The sequence below is a fragment of the Ciconia boyciana genome, chromosome 10 (genome assembly GCF_034638445.1).
Source record: "Ciconia boyciana chromosome 10, ASM3463844v1, whole genome shotgun sequence".
NCBI classification, from domain to species: domain Eukaryota; kingdom Metazoa; phylum Chordata; class Aves; order Ciconiiformes; family Ciconiidae; genus Ciconia; species Ciconia boyciana.
In genome coordinates, this window is record NC_132943.1 from 19,748,298 (window position 1) to 19,771,001 (window position 22,704).

The 22,704-nt window shown below is 37.5% G+C and overlaps 1 protein-coding gene across 1 annotated transcript in view; it reads left to right on the forward strand.

The window, feature by feature from the left end:
- Positions 1-11,997: 11,997 nt before the first annotated feature.
- PSMD14 (proteasome 26S subunit, non-ATPase 14) overlaps positions 11,998-22,704 on the forward strand; it is a 49,731-nt gene continuing 39,024 nt past the window's right edge. The window contains exons 1-4 of the mRNA XM_072874720.1: positions 11,998-12,124; positions 15,642-15,693; positions 17,299-17,386; positions 20,944-20,995. Coding sequence (XP_072730821.1) covers positions 20,948-20,995 — 48 coding nt within the window. The 5' untranslated portion in view covers positions 11,998-12,124; positions 15,642-15,693; positions 17,299-17,386; positions 20,944-20,947. The remainder of the gene's footprint in view (positions 12,125-15,641; positions 15,694-17,298; positions 17,387-20,943; positions 20,996-22,704) is intronic.

The window sequence follows — 22,704 nt, forward strand, 5'->3', positions numbered from 1 at the left end:
GAGGGGAGAGGACTGAAATTCAGCTTATAAAGTACTAGATTATACCCAGTTATATTATCATATTACAGTTAAAACCTTTTTTTAAATAAGCTTATCAAAATATCAATATATTTGAAGTAAGGTATTTTATTTTTTTCAATCATTTATTTTAATCAGAGTTGCAGACTGGTTCTAACACCTATTACATATACTATACATGCTTATCACTGCAAATTTAACCAACAGCTGAAAATTTTGAGAAAAGATTGAAAACAGTTTAAGAAAAGACTGAAAAAAGCAGAGTGGTCTTCTCAAAACTGTGCAAAAGTCCAGAAATTCTATTGGCATTATTGCAACAACTCTTTATTCAAGAAAGAGGGACAGTTCTGCGACTAATACCAGTGTTCCATATAAGAACAGCACTGTTATCCTTATAGTAACTCACAGCTCATGAAAAGAGCATCTTGTTTATAAATACTTATCAGTTCCATTTGACTGAAACATATTTGTCACATAAAAAGCAGGAAATTCTTTCTTAAATTATGTAGTATTACCTTACACACTAAATCATACAATAATAACGGTCAATTTCACTCTTCAAAAACTTTTCATGTGTATTTTAGAAACATTTGATCACTTTACACAAACTGCACAACTGCAATGCCATCATAAGGTAGAACATCTTGCTTCTTTTTAATACATTACTCTATATAAGCACCCTCACAAAGACAGCTTGTGAGCATTTCACAAATTGTAATAATGGAACCACCTACATGTATATCAGTGCTGACAGATCTGGATCATCTTATTTTCACCTGCAGTAAGTTCAGACTCAGCTGAAAACTAAATTATACAATGAACAGCTTTGTTGTAGGAATATGCATGGCCTTATTTTCCACCAACATTTGCAGAACAAACGCATGCAGCTAGCATTGATATTTAATATCAATGGTAATAAATACTAATGATCTTGCGCTCTAACTTTTTGTTTATCCAAATCAAAGATAAAGTGCGTCTATTTTTACATACTGCACTGTAGAGGAATGGTTTTGTCTATACTGAGGCACACCTGTTCAATAGCCATTATCTGCAATAGTTTAATGTATGAAAAGGAAAATGTATCGAAAAAGATCTTCCTGCTGTTAGTTGATACTAGTAATAGCATTCCCATTGACTGTGTATCATGAATTAGATGAAGAATTAACTAAAGGAGAATTTAGCATTCAGCTATTACACAAAATACCATAGAATTCTGATGAGCATTTGTAGTCAGGACCTTCACTATATGCTGTTCTTAAAGGTAGTGGCAGTTCTGGTCTAAAACAGGAGGACTGCCAACTGAGCTGATAATGCCACTCTGGAATTTCTGAGCTTTAAAGAGCAATATTGACCAAATATAGACCAATAAGACCAAATACTGCTCTTATTCCTTGGGCATTGTATAACGGTTTATGCCAGGATGGCTTGAGTCATATAGAACATGTTCGTAACTCTTAAAAGGAAAAGACAACATTATTCACAGTATTTCCTTGTGTTTGAAGATCTATCTTAACAATTTTTTCTTAAAAAATATAAATATATACTCCATGCAAACATTAAATAAATTTGTGTGCAATACTACATAATAATACATGTCTTCCCCTCCTACTGGCATCAGTCAATGTAAAATAATGAAACAGCATATTTAGCACTCTTAGCTTCTTCTACAAAAAAAGCACCCTGCTTATTCAACTGGCAAAATGACAAAGACCTCAAGAGGCAATAGATCTGTATGCCCAAATTTAGGCAGAGTGGATTCTTCCTCCTAAAAAATACCACTTCATTCAAAATATATAAGGGATAGTTGCTTTCTCTGTCCTAAGAAAGATTTGATATTATTTAAGTTTTTTTTTCTATTTGTATAGTAAAACATAATGCTAGAAGCAACAAGGAACAAAATTTACCTACATTATAACAGCACATAATTATAACAAGACATAAGTAGAGTAAGAAAAACTTTACTTAATTCATGACATGAATATAATCCACATCAGTCAAGTATATCTGAAGCCAATTTTAAATTACAAGGGAAGTATCAAAACTAGCTAGAATTTTACTGGTAAGCAGGGAAGAAAATTTAACAAAAGTACAGGAAATGAAGAAGAGCTGAAAAAAGCACCATAAAATTAAAAGGCCTACACCATATTAATATTGTAAATAGTTCACCAACTTTAAGTCTAATGGTTGTTTGAAAACTAACTGCAATGTCAATGGTATTTTCAAATAATTAGAAGCATGATTACTTTTCACACAGCGGGCAGTCTATTCTTATGCTTCAGGACAGTAAGGGTGGTTTGCATTTACAAAATTCTTTGTTACTTATGTATTTGTGTGTATAACAACATCAGTCACACGGAAGTACAGATCTAGACTGGACAACATCTATACTGTCCACAAGATAAAAAGTTCCAATAGCTTCAAATTGTTTTCTCAAAAATTAAAACTAGAAAACATTTCTTTAAAAATCATGTCCCGTGCAGAGTCAGAAGACATGGTTTAAAAGACCTGGGCCCTCTACTCAAGTTTGATGATTATTTGAACAGATTATTTGGTAGCCTACGTGTGATGATCGCTACTGGGGATTATTTTTCTCTTACTGGGGATTATTTTTCTCTTACTTGAGAAACAAAAATATAAAAGATTGTATGGAGAAAATCTGAATGAACTGGTTTTGAAAGTTTTTCAGTGGGATGGAGATCCTTAAGGTTACTGCTTATGTGTACCATTAGGAATACATTTTGCTGTCTTCCATTACAAAAGAACAGAGATAGTTTACCTATCACTCATTTAAAGAACATTAACTATTTGTCTATTACTACTATTACAAAATCCTAGATCTATTACCAAGAACAAAGTCAATGGGTAAAGTAGAGCACAAAATTTGACCTTTAAAAATATTTGTAAAGTTTTCTTGGTTTTTAGAGAGACATATTTTGCTGAGTGGTTAATGAATTCAGATAGTGACCATTTGACCTGGGTTTTTGAAAGTAATTAGCAGCTCCAGTTACCTGAAAGATGGAGTGAAGATGAGCAGGCAGTTTTAAATCAGCGCTTTTCTAATTAAAAATGATGTTATTTACAGTCACTCAATAGAAGTTGCAAGCATCTGTGCTCATAAAGAAATATGCAACAAAGGATTGATGATTTTTAGAGGCTATCCACAGTTGCTGGGAACAGCAAGTGAAGGATGTTGAATACAAAAGGTAATTGTTAGCTAGATGAGATTATCACTCTTGCTTAAACTTATTTTTCAGGTAACCTGGAAATATGTCATTTAATTCATTTCTATATCCAAGTTTTGTGGAGAAGGGAAACTTCTTCCCAATACTGAGCATAAAACCAAGCTGAAAGGAGCAAAGAATTATATTAGCTTGTGGACAAATGCTGAGAAGGGTACTACAGAAAGGCCAACACAGTGGGAGTTTTAAGTATACAAACACTAGTCAAAAACCTCGAGCTCCTAAAATACACAAAAATACTATTATAAGGCTCTGATGCCATGAGGTAGTTTCTAGGGAGTATAATTACTGTAAGAAAAAGATTATTGAGACTAACAATTGCATTTATTCCACCCAAAATTCCCTATTGCACACATGCCGTATGAATCATCATACTATATTTCAGATATTTTAAACATTGTAATTTCATGACCTATACAAGGAAACTACTCTAAGACTCCAAAGCATTTTTAAAGCACTGATGTTAACTCTGTGATCTGCGGACTATGGAAAAAAGTGTCTGTGGACTAATTCTTAGTGCTCAAACTCTGCTTCTAAAGCAATTTGTGAAAGGCAATTAAGAACAATAAGTTTATATACGTCAGTATAATCCACATGTACAGCAGATCTAAAGGAGTCCACTGAAATTTTTATGACTTCACAAGTCAAAAGAGATTGAAAACTATTGCCATATACTGACATAAATAGTTTGTTGAAATAAAATAAGAGCCAAAGTGAACTTTAAGGTTTGGGCTAGTATCAACAAAGTTTGAATATTTACAAAACTAGGTAGCAGATACTGAAGTATTTTTTTGGACTTCAGTAACTGGCCATTTACATCTGTGCCTGAAGTTCTCTGGGCTATTAAACCAGTTACATTGGTTTAATCAGGTAGATAGAAAAATCTGTGTTCTCACCACAAGTTAAGATGTTTCTCAACTATATTAATTCAAATCCATTATCTTAAAAAGGCTCCAAACCACAGTTATAGATTGTGTATTGTATCACATTTTAACAACCCAGCAACTTAGATACCAGCAATACAATAATTTAAAAAACTTAATGAATATCCATTTTTCATTGTCTGGTCTCAATATTTTTATTTAATTACAACAAGCTTTTGTATTTACTTTTGCCTCAAACTTTCTGCTTATCTGTGTGATATTCTGCTTACCTGGATTTAGACTCGTTATCAGTGAAACAAAATATAATCATTTAGACAGTGCTGTACGACTAACACTTTAACAGCAAGAATGAACAAGGGAGTCCTATTGACTCTTTTTAGCAGAGTAACTAAATCTGAAATAAAATAATAAAATAAATCTTAAATTTAATTAAAATTAATTTAATTTAATTTAATTTAAAATTAACATAAACTATTCACAGAACAGATCAATGATGCCTTAAGTACCTGATACTGAGGGTTGCCTCATCAGTTCTCAGGAACTCAAAAGACAAATATGTAAATCTTTTTATAAAAAATAGTATGTGCAAGTGTAATATTTGCATCTACCTTCTCTGCAAGGAATAAGAATGTCTTACTGTTTGATTATCTTAGCAAAAAATATCTGAAATGGATCCCATTTTCCACATCCTACCTTTGCAGAGAAAAGACTTGGTGCTTGGACAGAACTATGGACCTGGAATAAGATATGAAAAAAAGAAGTGTTTAGTAGTTCAAGCTAAAAGAATCAGGACTCCCTAAATGAAGACAAAAATCTGGAGGCATATGAATTAAAAAAAAAAAAAAAGGCTGAAATTAGAAATCTGGGCAGTATTAAGAGTTTCTTCAGATAATTTCTACAATGGAGATTCAAACTGCCACCACATGGTCCCAAATATTTAGGTCTCCAAATACCAACTGTTACAACATATAATTAAAGTCATTTTATAGCCTTTAATCAACTGAATCAAGATAGCTAGTGAGATGAGATAAATTGCTACTCTATTTATTTATGGCACATAGCCAATATAACTAAAATAAGGATCTGGCCTTACCTGAATAGTTTATTGCCAATTGCAAGTACTCTGCCTATCCAAATTACATTTCTATCAATTTTTGTAAGGACCTTGCCTATTCAGCACAATAATAACCTGAAAAATCATATTTCTGACAATTCAGGTACTACAAGAATGAAACAAACTTTTTCTACGTACTTCTAGTATTTTTACTGTGATCAACACAGAGAACAGGACATGATCACAACCGTACAAGTTGTGTATAGTCAAGAACAGTTATGCTATAATTTGTTTTCCTTCTCCTTCTACCAGTGTCTCATATAACAAAAAGCAGAACTGACTTAAGTATGATGTATATGTTTAATCAATAAAATAGCTATTTTCTAAACCAACCGGGAAATATCTAAGTTTATCTAGCTATCTGTTTATAATTCATATTATCTCAGAAAATTTCGAAACACAATAAGGATCCATCATGCTTTAATGTTTATAAGCATAGCAGAGAATTCTACTGAGGAGGACACGGAAGAAAGAGTCAGGGAAATGAAGGGGAAAAATGCCATGGGACTGCAAGAACTGAAACCATCCTAAAGAGAAGAGTCAACATGATCTGATCAATAGCTTGCATAACTCTGAAGAGGAAGACTATGTGTAAGTCACAAATTTCATGTGTTAGTTAGACACATTATTTTGCATTTAGCTCCAGTTTTTATTTCAATAGAAAGTACAGGTTCTTTCATTTCCTAAGTAACAGCGTAAATCACAAATGATGAACAGAACCTTGTTCTGTAGAGGCACCAAGACTGCAAATACCTTATTCTCTGCTATATCACTGTGATTATTAGAGTAATGTAATCTCCACAGATTTAATTCATTTATGGAGAGCACTGTGGAATGAAGCTATGTAGCAATTCTTCATTATTTTTGTGTCATCAGAGAATTTCCAAAATCTACAAATTGCATCCCTGTTTGTGAGGCAATTTCAAAGGAAAAAGTTCTGGCTGAGCAGAAAATCTGTTTTTGTAGAATAGTATCACCCCTACCATCCCTTTAATAAGTCATTATAATTACTTGTCACCAACATTATGTCCTCCAGCAGTATGGTCATGGATAGCTTTTCTTTAGCATATCTTTACAAGTTGAGTTGAAAGCAATCTATTTTCTGCAAAATGGCTGCTTTCATTGTATACAGGACACTGAACCTCTTGTGTGGGACCTTTTCACCATGTTGTGATTGATTTTACATCTATTGAAAACAAGTCTGGTCTCTGCCATTTGTTTACCCTTGTATTCTCTCTTTATGCTTTGGTATGCATTTTTAATTAGACACACTCCAGTTCTTTCACCACTAGCTAACACTTTTATTTGGGAAGCAGTCTTTACTAGCCCTGCAAATATCCGCTGTTCTTTACAATGTCAAGTCCTTTTCTCACCTTGCTTTGACTTGGTTATCACTTATATCACAAGTAATTCATCCATCTGTTAACTGCTCCAATTCACATTACTTGGCTTTATTTTAAAGATCTTAACAATGGTCAATGGTCTCATCTGGCAGCTGGTTTCCTGTAAAAAATGTGCCTTTCCCAAGTGACATTCTTGTGAGGATCAAAATATTCACTGAATGGGTTTTATCTAGCAGTTTACAGGTCCCTCAGGCTCTCCATAGAACATATTGTATATACCCAGTGCTTTGGGCATGCCATGTGTAGCAGTGTGGAGGACTTCACCTTCTTCAGTTTTATTTCACTCTTCTCCAGCTTTCTGCCATGTTTTCTTTCCATACTGTGGGTTAATTCTTGCCACAAAAAAAATGATGACACATATCATGCATCTACACGAATGTTTAAGTTTGGATCCAGAGTGTGCCTTTAAAGCAAAACTCTGTTCTGGTGCACTTTGGTGCTTTGGTTTGCCCCGTGAAGCTGCCTGGGAGCGCTAGAAATTGATTCTTTCATATGAAAAACTGCAGACCAGGAACATGCTTAATACATTTTGATTGCAAATGGGCATTCACTCTATGGGACTCAGAGCTACCCAAAGTAAAAAATGCTGAAAGAAATACAGTATCGTTGCCTGTTTAGCCCTACAGATTTGTTCCTACTAGTCTGTACTACTTCTTAACACAGACATAGCCATAGAAGTGACTCAAATTGTCTTTATTTCTTGGCTCTCACTACCTGATATTGGTGAAAAGCATTACACCAGTTACACAGCACTTTTGTAAAGGAATGTTTCAGTCCGACAACAATATCTTAAGTACTAAAGGAAGTGTAAAATTTAATTTTATTCTGTCACAAATAAGGGGAAAATCTCCCACTGAATACAGAAAAAAATAAGAATTAGGTGGAACATCGTTCCATCCCACAGTAATCCAGAAAAAAAACACAGTATGTCCACTTTACATACCACCTTTCTCTTAATTTACAGTCTTCAATTTACAGTCTTCTACACAGTTATTTAAATAATCTGTCTCTCACAGAGTAGCACCTTTGCGATTGCCAGGGACACAAACCCACTTCTCTGTTTCCTCATAAAAATTTTCCATAGACACCCCCAACACAAGCATTTCCAGCAAGACTGATTTTTTCTTGGCCTTATCTTCTCCAGATGGTTTGTAGATAGTTCTCACAACTCAGCCATCACTTTAAATAGACATAAAAAGACAAAAGTCCAGTTTCCTTTAGGACTGTACGTGAAACTTGTATTGGCTGGCAAATACTGAAACTTTCAATATAAACAAGATCTTCTGGCTCCAATTGGGGGAGGGGGGTGGTTATTATGGCTCACTGTGGGGAATGTCTGCTTTCTTAATATTCTCTCCCTTCTACACTGGGATGGATTTTATCCAAATACATTGTTACCATTCTTCTCACCCAAATTAATCTGGGTTTATACTTGTCATACTTTAATGGGCAGGCCTATGTTCTGGAAGAGATTAAAATAGTTTTGTTTGCAGGTTTTCAATAATCATATGCTTCATGATTAATGAAGCCTCTTTCAAACCTCTAACAGCCTTCTGCAGCTGATTGTAGGATTGTTGAGAAGACTAAAAAAAGTAATCTCACTCTTATATACTATCTTTAACTAATCTTGTAAAATTTTATTCATTGTCTGTGACAAGACCTGTTATTAGTCTGTATGCAGCAAAGAGCTGATCAGGGATTTTACAAGCTGTTGGGGATGTCACAGAGGTCATCGTAAGCACTTCTAACTGTTTTGAGTGCTTGCCAAGTATGACAGAAGAAACCATTTTCCCTTAAACAGGTTTGCCAAGACAGAGCTCCAGTCCATTCCCAGGGTAAAAGGCTGCAGTTTAAGAAACTACTATTCCTCTATTACTTTTTTCGGTGTTTGACTACTAAACATAGTTCTAAGCAAAAAAAAAAAAATAAAAAAATCAGTGTGTCAGAGTCAGTGTGCTTCTTCTGACTCTACTGTCCCCTCACAAGGATGACGTCAGCTCTTGTACTCCCCAATGTATATCCATTCCTGATGCTCTGTTCTACATGCTTAAACATAGAAAATATAACTGTCCACAACTCTCATGTTTTGTCCAATCCACAGTGCATTGTGTATTCTAACCCGAGGCTTTCTAAAATTTTATCTTCTGTTGGCCTTTTTTTTTTTTTTAATATTATAACAAAGTCCTGGAGACTTCCTCCTGTCCTAGCACAAACAGCATTCTGTTTGTCTATATATATGATTTGCAAGAAAATTGCTGCCAATCTCTCAGTGTATTCTTCATGTTCTACATAGAACTCTTCAATTTCATCACTCAGCTCTGTAAAATTAAACCCATTAATTACAGAGCTGCAGGAATATTGCTGCTTTAACCCAATCACAAACAGACTTGGGGGAAAATCATATACCAGATAAGCCAGGAGTCAGGAAAAAATGGTGTGATCTCTTAGCAAGTCTGATCCCTGTTGATTGCTTTACTACAAGCAAGGATAGGTCAGAATGGGGAAAACTGGAAGAATGTAAGGGTCCAATTAAAATAAGTTTTTATCACTTATGACAGCCATCCAAGTAATAAAGAAGGGAACAAATCTTGAACATTTTCATTCAGCACTGTATTACAGAAAAACAATAAATACAAATCTTCTACAGATTAGTGCTGGTTAGACCAAAACAATGAAGGATTCAGTAGCATGCAAGAGAGTGCCCTTCAGATTAAATGACAATTTGGAAGTGTTTAACAACATATGGTCTCTTTTCTTTGACATATACGATTAAGAATATATCTTTTTTATATCAAAATATAAAATACCATCTGTCATAAGTACCAACTATGATACTGCCTCTATATATCCAATTAATTCACTATACTTTCTAATGTAAATATTTCTCCTATTTTCTCCTTTTTTCTTCTTCTGTAACTATATTTATTTATAAAATTTCAATAAATGTATATATTTAAAAAGTCAATACTATGACTTGAAATGTAATTAGGAATAACAATGAAAGTCTGTTTCACTTTGTATTTCAAAGGAGAAGGGCCAAATCCTCACATGGTTTGAAATGACATAGCTCATTTAAGTCAGAGGGTATAGGTAAATTACAAAGATCTAACTAGGTTGCTTTTCCTTATTATACATGTTAACTCAGAGGAATGCTCACTTTCCATAAATATTTTTATTTCTTTCCTTTTTCAGAAGTGCAGAGTTCCTTAAAGACAAATGACTGCAGAGTGACAACTGAAATACAATGAATATTTCTCATTAAGGTGTCAGAATTCCAGTGAACATGGAGGAATAAAAGGATTGCCCTTGAAAACATGGTACAATTCAGGAAAATATATAATGCATTTCAGTTCACTGCATTAATACTTTACCTCATTAATGTAATCTCAAAAAAAAAAAGAAAGAACCTTCGACGACATAATTACTTTAATGACTTTTGAGAACATTAAAATATGCAAAAGTCTCAAAATACAGTCTAAAGACTGTAGGAGCTAAGTTTTGCCAGGTTAAAACAGGAAAGAACTTAACAGCCTGTTTGAAGCAGAGTATGAGTTTTCTTTCGTATGAGACAAACATGCATAGATAAACATACACACACAGACAGACACACATATATCTTTACTCTTTTTTCTGAATAATATGTCTGTGGGTGCAGCAATAAACTGCACTAATAGGTTTTGCATTAGTAACATGAAAAAGAAATTACTGACCCACAATATAAACTACATTTTAAGCCTTTAGCTTTTTAAGAATCTTTTGGAAATTTTAACTCTTCTGATTCCCTCAGCCTAGTAAAGATCTGAAAAGGGATGGACGAGACAATTATAGGAATATTGTTTTTCAAAAAGATTGCCCCTCTTAAAAAGTAGAATAGCAGGTATCATGGTAATTAATTTTCTCTTTCTTTTGATCCACTTTACACGTCACGGTATGAAAACCTAAGAATTGGGAGTCTGCTGAAGTTTCATGGATGGGGGGACTATATCTGTCTGAGGTTATGTCAGTATAATTTATAACATAGTACCTTTTCACCTGCTTCCTTGTAGTTGTCTGTGAGCAGAAAATGCTGACCATCTTCTAATATTACATTCTCAATCCTTAAAGGAGCTTTCAAAACCAACCATAATTCTCTTCTTGGTCATTCATGGCAGAAACTTTGTATACAGTCCTAATAAATTGCTTTTATAGGTTCTTAAGTTGTCCAATACTTTCTAAAGTATTTGTAATATTTCAGTAACTAGATATAAATGAACTTCTAAAAAATTGTGTTGTTTTAGCCATAATAAGTTCCTGAGGCACCGAGTTCCACAACATGTTCACATATTGTCTGAGAAAGTATTTCCTCGACCTTGAATTTTCCTCTTTTGATTTACAAAAGAGTTTTTGCTCCTGTGTTAACATAAGGATGATAGAAATTCCAGTTTGCTTCTCTGCATCATTCATCAGCATGCATGCTTTTATCTGATTATCTCCTATTTGTCTTCTTTGTATGGCAAAAAGTCTCCCTCTTTTCCATTTCTGCTTATGCTGTTTTTATACATATGGCCATTCTTATCACTCTTCTCTAAATCCTCTTATTTTCTGCAATACTGTTTTTAAGAGGAGTACATGTGGTACTGTTCCTATTACAGTAATCATTCTTTTATTGATTTGAAGACACATTCGTCGGTTCTTCTGCCATCCTATTGTCTAGTTATTTGAGCACAGGTGCCATTCGGCTGCAATTTCATTCTGAGCTACGGACAAAGTTAACCCACAGCACTTTACAGCAAAGCAGTTTAAGCGCCTCAGTTCAGGGCGTGCCACTTTCCAGTCAGCGTCACTTAGAGACCGCGCCCCTCTGGAGGTCTCTGCTCCCAAAAGCTCCAAGTAACTGTGACAGCTATGGATTTGGTAGTGCACAATCCAGCAAGCACAATGGACAACGCGGGTGCGACCACAGCACCCGCTGCCTCAGGGGCTTCTTGGGCCCCTTCTCACTACTGCCGCCAGGGTCTCAGTGGCCTCAGGCCCAGGCCGGTCTCGCCGTCCCTGGGTCTGGCCTGCACGGGAGTGCCGGGGACCGCCGCAGCCAGATGCGGCCTACGCGCCCCCATGACACCCGGGAGAAGCCTCCTTTCTTGCTCCGCCTCCCAGAGGAAGGCCGACGGCTGCAGCGGCCGCCCGCGGCCGGGCCTGAGGACGGTTTAACGGCCGGGCCTGAGGACGGTTTAACGGCCGCAGCTGCTCCCGGGCGCGAGCGCCGAGCGCGGGCTCGCCGGCAGCACGCGCCGTTGCCAGGCGGGCCGCGTTGCCATGGCTCCCAGCTCCCCCCTTCCCGGGCTGCGGGACCGGAAGCCCCCGCCGCCTGCCCTTTGAACCGGGAAGTCCTTGCGGAGGCCTGGGCGGACTCGGTTTGAATGAAATCCGGCTGATTCACGGCGGCCCGGGCCGAGGCGGTGCGGCCGGGGAGCGGTCCGCGCGGAGGTGAGGGCCCGGCGGGACGGGCGCCCTCGTCGCAGGGCTCCCCGGGGGCCTGGCGCGGCCCCTGGGGGCCTCGCTGCGGCGTGGGGCGGCCTCTGCGTGGCGGCGGTGGGAGCGGGGCCCGCGGGGAGTGAGCCCGAGCGCCGGGCAGGGAGGCGGGTGTGGGGACGGGAGCGGCGCCGTCCCCTCCCCGGCAGGGGCGACGGGGCAGGTCTGGTGGCCGCGGGGGGCGGTTTTCTCCCCGTGGGGCACCGGCCCGGGCGGGGAGCGCGGTGGGCCCCGTGGGCTCGGCGATGTCTGCCCGCGTTTGTGCTGGTTGCGCCCGAAGAAAGTTTGGGCGCTCTCGGGCAGCGGCGGCGCCGGGGCGGCGTGGCCGTGCGCGGGCGGAGCGAGGCGGCAGGAGGCGGCCGGGCCTGGGGAGCGGCGCAGGGGGGGCTCCGCCGCTGGAGCGGGCCGCCTGGGCCGCGGCGCCTCACGGGCCCGGGGCGGCCTTGCCTCCTTCCCGGCCGAGAGCAGCCGTCGTGTTTCGCTTCGGCAGCGCCTGGGTTGCAGCCGCTGGCGGGTGTCTCGGGGCGCCGAGTGTCGCAGGCGGTGCCTCCGAGGGCGACGGTGTTCTGCGGGCAGCAGCGGGCTGTTTCCCGTCAGAGGGACTTCACGGCCTGAAACGCTGCTGCTTCTGGAGCCAAGCATTGCGACGATCCCCAGCAGCGTACTTGAAGAGGGAGGGGGAAGCAAGGGCAAAGCACTGGCTGGGGCACGTGAAGGAGAAGAAATCTTTAATCCGTGTCAGGAGAGAGGAAGCAGAACTAAGTAGAAAAGGAGTAATAATTGAAATCAGCAGTCCTGTTTCTAGTATGCAGTGGACTTAAGTATCATTTTCAGAACAAACTTATGTGATATAGTTGGATACTTGTAAACAGCTGACAAATCTGAATGTGTGCTGGTGTCATCTCTTAAAGTTGTACTTGTTTCTGGTACACAGTAGAAAACTGTGGAAATCTCAACAAGGATTGAGATTGACTTTTTTAAAAAAGTTCTACACAAATGTATTTGAAAGCTGTATATAGCTGAAAGGTACTAGGCAAGCTGAAAAGTCTTGCAGGTTTGTATTAATCTTAAAGCTTTCACCCCCTGTGAGTCCAAGGTGTACTGTATGCCTTGGATATAGGGAGTACACTCGGAAGAAGATTCTGCTGAGAGCAGTTTGTGAGCTTGTGTTATGGAAACAAGGAAGAGATCTGTGTTTGTGAAGAAATCCAGAAATTGGCTTGCAAATTAATTGCTTCTGAATCACTGTGACTTTGAGCAACTAGGTTTTGCCCATAGCTTAATGGGAAATTTGTGTTCCATCAGCTGTTACAGCATGCCACATCAGGGATATTCATTTGATAACAGTGGTTAAAAAAATGAGAAGTTAGAGCATACTTCAAAATTAACGTTAAATAATACCAAAATATAAATTAGTTTGTAAACTTTCTTGGAAGTGATTCAATTTTTACAGGCATTATAGAGTGTATACTAATAGTATCTACAGTTGTCTCCTAACATCTAGGATGATGGGAAAGGACAGGTAGTTAGGATACCTTGAATAATAGACAACCAGTGTGATGAGTACTTGCTGGAGTTGGTGGTGAGGGACGATTCTACAACAGTTCTGTGTCTACCCCCCCCCCCCTTCTCCAGATTTCAGAGAAGCTTATTACTTTATATATAGCATAAAATTAAATTTAATTTTGTGGGTTTCTGTGGTGGTGTGATTTGTTAATGAATCTTCCCTTACCTGTAAGTTTGGTGTGGATGTACTTAAGTAGCTTTAGAGTAGTCCGCTTGGGTCTGGGTTACTTCCGTAAGTCCAGCTCAGCAATGAATGTAGCAGAACTAGGTTTGCTGTGCTTCTGGAAATCAGAAAGCAGAGTCTGGGAAGCTAACCTGCCTACCTTCTAGTCCAGTTCAGCTCTATTGACATTCAGGTCTATACAGTCCAGAAACAGCAGGTTTACAGAGCTGAACGTCTTATGGAAGCAAAATAGTCATGTAGCTCTGGACTTGCACTACTGAGACTGCATTCATTCATGATGTGGTTAATCTTTAGCTTTAATGAACAGATTACTGAGAATCGATGGTAACTTTTTTATCTTTTCATACAAAATATGTAGGAAGATAGATGCACACACACACCCCCTGCCCCATCACATATGAAGTCTCTGTTCTGGTTCAAGTTTCTTCCATTCAGTGTTTGGTGACTTTATCTGCAGTGAGTTTTTGTTCTTTTCTCGGTGAAATGATGATTGTCTGCAAGATGCAATTCCTCAACTAATTTACTTTTTTAGCCGTTTATCATCCCTAGAGAAGTTGAAATTGTTATAGCTGCAGCAAAAACCTTAGACCACTCTTTTAGTTGCTGTTAATAAAATTGTTAATCCATCTGCTATGTGGAACTTCTCAACGGGAGATCTGGAAGTGCTTATACAAAGCTTAGTATGTAGTTTCAGGTGGAGAAACTGAGTTACCAAAGATGAAATTATTTGCATGAAGTCACTCAGTGTACAAATTGCCAAGTGTGGAGTAAATTGGTCTCACCTGAGTCTAGCCTGATACTCTCTCCACTAATAGGGCAGTTTAGTAGCCAGTGTTTTCTCTTCTGTGTATGTTGAAGCTAATTTTAATTTTTTTTTTACTAACTTAAAAATTGTCAACCCAGGAGAACCCTCTTTCGTCGAGGCATTGTATCATGGAATGTTAATGCTAGATAAAAATAGTGCACTGTAGTATGAAACTCATGTGTCTCATGCAAAGAGGTAGAGGAATTTAAGACTGTGTTTCAAGTCGATTTCAAAATACTTGTGGAAACATGCCAAGTATAAGCACAGTAGCTATTGGTTCATACCTATATGTATATATACATTTGTGCATAATGGATTTATATAATTTCATCCCTATGTTACCTAAGGAAAAACATTTTTATTATTAAAAGTCAGCATTTAAGTGGCTTGAAAGTAGTAACCAAAAATTGAATGGTGAACCAGAGCTCTCCAAATGGACAATTCTTGCCAATTATTACAGTTACCTAACAGTAGTATTATGAACAAATATTAGGCATGGGTTTTTAAAAAGTTTCTGTGTTCAGATCAGTTTTGAGATGCTCTGTGTATTCTTCTACTGCATTATTAATAATCACAGACTTTTCCCTTTTGAGGCCAGGGCAGTTAAAAGAAAATTGCAATAATGGAGGTTTGGGTTCTTTAAATACTATCCTATGACCAAGGTTTTTTAGCTGAGGTGTTTCAGTCATGGGTATACATAAGCAGAGAAGCTACTTAATTTTTTTTCTTAAGCCATCAGTGACCAAATTGATCTCAATGATGCGTGCATGTCATCCAAATCCTGCAGTGCACCAAAATGCAAGTTTTTTATGATTATAACTGGCCTTCTGCAATTTTCTGATATGAAATGATTTGATACGTGTACTCACTTCCTTAAAGCTTCACTTTAAACAGAGACTGTTAATTCTTTCTTGCAGACAGAAGGAAATATTATCAAAATACCTTTTGCTGACTTTGGACGGGAAGGAGGTGAGATTTACTGTGAACTGTTCATTTACTTTTCTGTGGTTTTAATATATATATCTGTAAGTATATATATGTGTATATATAGGGAAATAACAACAGGTAAGCATGTAATCAAAACTAGCCTTTTGCACTTTGCAGCAGAGAGGGGAAAAAATTCTCAACTGTAGGTTACCATGTTGTGTGCCTCCTCCAGGGAACTGATTGAGCTCACAGAGATCTGTTTCTTCAGTATCCTTGCAGGAAATGGGGAAAGGAATGCAAGACTCCTGGGTGGCCAGCTGGCTAAAAGTAAATTAGGTTGTAACTCTGAAGCCCACTTGTGAACTGGTTGCTGTTCTGTTGCAGCCTGTGCTAATATAACTGCTGGCTGTTGTGGTCCTGTCTCATCTGATCTCTCCTGCATCGTTTCCTTGTGCAAAGCTGGCAGAAATGTAGCAACTTTTCTTTTGACATGTTAGTGGAATTCCACCCCAGCCTGTCAGCACTGAGAAACTCTGACTTATTCTTTCTCCTCTAACTTTCCAGGAAGATTAACACGTCTTCCTTTGGTCTTGTACTTCTTTGAGATAAGGTTCAGAATGGTATCTGTTAAATTACCTCAGTTACTAAAAAACCAACCAAACAAAAAAAACACAAGAAGAAAAACAAACAACAACAACAAAAAAAACCCCAAAACCCATTCTTTGGGCAGCTTTAGCTTAAAGAATGATTTGACATAAATGTCTTTCAGAGTCTGGATTAGCATTAGAAGCAATCAGCTCTTCCCAGACCTCTTTTTCTGTTATGCCAAGGCAACTATTTCTGGGATGCAGTGTGAATCCTCTCAGAAGTGAACAGGGTTAAAACCAACATTTTTGTTAGCCTATCAGTTTACTGCAAGGCTGCACAAATGGCTGTCTTGGCAGTAATGAGAAGGCAGAATCAAGTTGGTCAGCAGCAGCAGCTTCCCCACTGCTCCTTATATTAACATTGACATTGAAAAAAATGTCTCATCAAATCACGGCCACAGATCTGTTTTAAAACACTGCACTACAAATGATTGAGTAGATGCAACTAGTGGGCAGTGTTCTCTGGGAGGAGGAGAACATGACTTTTAACTCCTAAACTGAATGTGAAGCAGCCTTTCTTAACCTGAATTCAGGCAAACCTAAAGGCCTCTGTGACTTTCCCAGTCACACCACCTGCTGTTGCAGAAATAAACAAGAAAATTGTCCGTACCTGCAGACTGCTCTTTACCTTTGTGCTTAGGTCATCTTGGCTATGGCAAAATCTTCTAAAATAGTAATAAAGGACCATAGTTTCAGTTTCTAACAGCATTTTAAATTATTGATTAGCTTTAAATTGCTTAAACAGGTTATTAAAATACTCCTCCATGTAATTGAGAAACTTGGAAACTCTTTCAGTGTTATGGATACTTGGGCAAGACATGGCATGTATGACTTCCAAGGATTATATAATACAAGCAAAAAAAAAAAATTCTTTGGGTTATTCTTCAGTGGTGCTTTGTCCTTTTGTATGTCATCAATGTAACATTTCTTTTTACATGTGCTACTGTTTTTAAATTTAGGGGTTTTCTGCCCTTCCCCTCCTTTCTATTTCATTCTATAGGAAAGAGACTTACTGGCATCATCTTTATAGTCAAAAAGTGGGAGCTGCTGCTGAGTTTGTTCTGCGATCACCTCTTGCTGAGCACCAGGTTAGAAATGCATATTTGCTTTATTTGTAAATGCTAAACTTATCTTAATTAAGGTCTAAAAATTTTGCTCAAGCTGTTTTAAGGTTTACAAAAGATTTTTTTCATAAGCAGAATTTATGACTGAAATAATGTTTGGGCACAATGGATTCACAAAAATTAAAATTGGTTTTAATTTGGATTGCTAACCTAAATTCTTCAGGTGTTTATACAGAGTAAACAAATATGTTTAGGTCTAAATATAATATAACCTACTAAACCACCTTCAGTTACAAATAAGAAAGTAAAGTATTAGTTGCTAAAACCCTAACCAGAGTCAAGCCATGGAGCTAGTGAGATTTGCAGTGCATCTAGAACTTGTTTGTGGAGATTTTCTCTCCGTGCTACTGTCTTAAGAATGTGAACATCTTCAGTTCAGTGGCTAGTCTGTGATAGGTGAGAAATGTTACATCCCTCCAGTTCTGTAAGACAATGAGATTTTGTTGTTCCAAAACCTGGAAAGTTATGCTGATAAATAATCAGTTTGTGTAACTAATTAGTCTAATCCAACTTTAATATAGCAAAATATGCTTCTATAAATGATGTACTATTCTGTTGGGTTAGAAACTGGAATAAATTATGTAAATAAAATATTAATCAACTAGAGATAACTATTGCTTTACACTTGCTAAAGTAAAATGTAAATAGGTATAAGATTTTTTTTTTAAATTCATTATTGTCGTGGTTTAACCTCAGCCACCAACTAAGTCTCACACAGCCACTTGCTCACTCCCCCCCGGTGGGATAGAGGAGAGAATCAGAAGGGTAAAAGTGAGAAAACTCGTGGGTTGAGATAAAGACAGTTTAATGGGTAAAGCAAAAGCCACACACACAAGCAAAGCAAGGAATTCTTTCACTCCTTCCCATGGGCAGGCAGGTGTTCAGCCATCTCCAGGAAAGCAGGGCTCCATCATGCGTAATGGTTACTTAGGAAGACGAACGCCATCACTCCGAACGTGTCCCCCCCCTTCCTTTTTCTTCCCCCAGCTTTATATGCTGAGCATGATGTCATGTGGTATGGGATAGGTCAGCTGTCCCAGCTGTGTCCCCTCCCAGCTTCTTGTGCACCTGGCAGAGAATGGGAAGCTGAAAAGTCCTTGATTTAGTATAAGCACTACTTCACAACAACTAGAACATCCCTGTATTATCAACACTGTTTTCAGCACTAATCCAAAACATAGCCCCATACCAGCTACTATAAAGAAAATTAACTCTATTCCAGCGAAAACCAGCACAATTATTTCTTAAATGTATGTAGGTAATACACCTCATCAACTTATTGAAGTTTCTGTAGTTGTAGAAAGGACCAGTTTTATGGTTACCAGTTGTAGAGACTGAGTTCCTTAAAATAAATATATAACCATGATTGATTAAAATAATAATTTTAGTTTAAATCTACTTCTTAGCTACTTTTCAGCCCTTGTTAGTGTCATGAAAGATGAATCATTGTGGGTTTCAATGGAGGAGTATCTACCACAGAAGGGTAAAATGAAATGCAGTTGGCGTTAATTTGTACTCGTGACTGTTTTATTGAAGCCATTTACCATGTGTTTACATAATAGCTTCAAACAGCAACTTAACCTTTCCATGGAAATCCTACAACTTGACTTGGAATTTCTTATCATTCAGGATAGAAAAGTATATACACTTTGTGTGCAGCCTTTGCCTGTAATAAAGAAGCTTGGTTTCAATGACTGTCTGAAAAGAAAAGCATAACCGTTGACCCTTTAATAAACTCCTTTTTAATTCATGTAGTGCCAAGGTAGCTTTAAGAAAGTACTTATTGTTAGTTGAGGCTGCAGTTGTTGGGTTTGCATGTTCTACAAAGTCAAGGGAGTGAATCAAATGAAACTAATAGCTTGCTAGTGCATTAAACTAGGAAAGTGAAATTAGCAAATAGAGCAAGTGTTATTGATCCATGAATCTTAGGTATTGTTGTTTGAAATGGATGAAATTCCATACATGATTAAAGTAGGAGTTAGATAAGCTTGTCTAGTGGTATGTTCAAATGCTGCCTCTTTGTGTGTTAACAAGAAGCTTAAAATACTTGTTTTAAACTTACACTGAAATAAAGCCTGTTAGTATCTACTAGTATCTAATATCCAGTAAAAATATTAGCAAATTTCAGAAGGAATAATGAGATTATATTCACCTTCAACATAAAGACTTTTTTTATTTTTAACAGGCAAAGCAAATTTATTTTTCATTAGAAGTTCAAAGTTCTTTTGCATAATTAATTTTAAAAGGTTCTTGAATTAGTATTGTTAATGTGGTCTGTTGAAATTATGTCTATAATTCTCTTATGTGTAATGTAACATCCATTTGGTGGACGAATGTATTTTGGAAGTATCATTACTTGCTGTTCTCAATTGCTCTTATCACCTGAACAGGCTTTGTTGTGTTGTATTAAAACCTTATGCAATTAAGATCATAGTTTCTGATGCTTTACTTTGTATCTTCTATTTCACAAATAAAATAAGCCAGAAAATTTACTAATTTTGGTAAGCTTGGAAATGGCTTGATTTGCTGAAAGCAGCTGTTTAAAAAGCAATATTCGGTAGTTTTTGTTTATTTTATCACTGGGTTTTGTTGTATAAAGCTAAGAAGTTGAAAGAGCCAAGTAAGCAAGGTAAAATTCTGTTACAGCTGGGACAGAATCCTTACTTAGATATCCACAATTAAATAGTAGATTGCTTTTCAACAATAGAAAGTGAATAAACTGCAGAGAAATAAACATGAGTGTAACTTTTTTAGTTGGGCACCTTAACAATTCTTATTCCTCAAGATCACTCCTTTGAAAGTTGCAAGATAGGAAAGTTTATTTTTTTTAAAGTAATGAGTTAGTTGCATTGATGGGAATAATCTTGTGCAAAAGCAATGGCACATGCAACATTGGAAATGTATTAAATGACTGTACTGTCACTAGTGTTCTAACTATATACACATTAAATGTTTACTTTACAGTATTTCTTTTAGTATAATGAGTTCATTAAAAAAAAGCTTTTGATGCTAATTCAGAGATCCATAATCTGCTCAGTGTCTTTCACATGTAGTTTTGATAACTGACAAGCTGTAAGTTAATTAGCGCAGAACTTACTAATGAGGATGCTAAAATCCTTACTTTCACATTTTTATTGATGCTTGCTGAACAAATTTGAGTAAACTTGATGGTATATCTAATAAGTTTTAGGCACTTCCTGGATGTAGGTGCTGTTCTTAAGCAACAAAAATCCCCCAATTAATTGAATGATAGGAAAGTTTTGAAAAGTTTGACCAGAGTGCTCATCTTCAGAAATGGGGATAACCCAAAACCAAAGCAATAAAACAGGGTCTGTTAATTAGCATGGAAGACAGCTTCTTGAATTAATATGTGGTGTTAATTAACAGGAAGTCTGATGTTGTGTTGTAATTACCACCAATATTTTTGACATACTGAGTGACTGAAGGTGAATTATATAGATAGCAATTTAGTAAACACTTCAGAGCTTGGGAACATTTTTCCTTTGTTTCTGTTTTTCTAGAAATATGGATAGACTTCTGCGACTTGGAGGAGGTATGCCTGGGCTGGGACAGGTTAGTACATAGCTTGTCAATATCTTCTCTTTAATATTAATCAATTCTGGAATATTCCTTTTATTATATTTAAAAACGGCTTAAAAAAACAGAGTTCATAGTAGTAATCTCTGACTCTAGAGATGCTATATAAGTGTATGCAAATAATTGTTACAGCCTGACTGGGGGTTTTTGTCAGTATGAACTCTTGTGTTGGCACTGAGTTTACAGTGTTTATAAAGCTTTCATTTGGTGTCTGATAATTTTAAAGTTTGGATTGAAAAGCATTGGAAACACAGAGTAAATTAAAAAAAATCAATTTCCAATAATACGGATCTTCAGAACATGAACACTGTTCTAAATGGCTGAGCATACCCACTTGCTCCTTCATAAACGATATATTTCAGTCCTTGGATCACACTGTGATGGGCATTATAAGATACTGAAGTATATGTAAATTTCAGGAACTAATCTGAGTTGAATTTATCATTGCAGGTAGCTGTAGCCACCTATATGTGTGTTTTATTGTGTCTTCTCTTGTTTGCTGTTGTCCTCAGTTCCATAACTCTATTCACAGCAAAAAGGCCTCCCTGGCAGCTGCCCTGTCCAGTGGGAGACCTACACACATTGTATGGCTTCTCCTACCACTAGAGCAAGTCCTAGTGCTTTTTTCCTTGGCCAACTGGTATGGCCAGCAGTCTTAAAAAATAAAACCAAGCTGATCTTATTACATTGCGCTGACTACTGTGGATACAGGAAAAAAAAAATTAGGAACTTCTTTGTCTGAGGCTTGTAGGAAGAATTATTTCCTTAAGGAAAGGGCTCTGGTGTAATTTCCTTTGTAGTCTTGGCTGGCTGCAATAGCTGGCCTTTCTCTGCTTTCCCTACCTGCCTCTGGGGCTCTGTTCTAAATCGAGAACCCAGACTCTTGTTCTTCTGGAGGAATCAGTTCTGTTTGTCTTAGGCTTCATGATGTGTGTGAGTTTGCTTCTGGGATGATTGAAATTGCTAAACTCACTGCTTTTGAGTGTGTGTAGTGTGTTTGTGTCCAGTATAACTAGGAAATGAGTGGTTTAATATTGAAGCATTTGGTGAAATATTCTAAGCTGATTTACAGTGTCTAGGTGTTTTGCCAAATAAGCTGTAACTTTTGGTGCATAATTTTTTTCCTTTTTATAGCTAAAATTCTATTCACGCTCTCTCTCAGTGAATCTTCAAGCAGCCCTCAGTTATTTTTAGTTTCACTTTCTTAAACAGTTATTTCTCTTGTTCCTCTGAGCTGCCAGCCTGCTTCATGACTCTTCATTTTTTTAACATCTGCGCAGTCTAATCACTCAAGATTTCACTTTAGTCCTCTCTGAACTTGACGCATATCAAAGCTGTTTTTCAGATTTACAGTTAACTCTCTCTGCTGCTTTCTGAATTTCTCAGCTTTAACTTAAAGCTTGCTAGAAAATTGTGGCAGACAATAGAACATAACATTCAAAAGAAGCTCGCTGAACTCCTCTGGCAGCTTTGGCCTGCAAAGCTGCTCTGTGTTTGTTTAAATATGGAATTGTCTCTTAAATAAATTGATGAGTATGTGTTGAATTAAAAAAAAAAGCAGAAAACTGAATTGCACTTTATGCAAGTTGCTGCTTGCACTGGATATCTTAACTACTTTTGTAGCCTTTTGGTTTATTGAATCAGCAGGAAGGCTTTTCAAACAGAATAATTTTATGTCCTTAAAA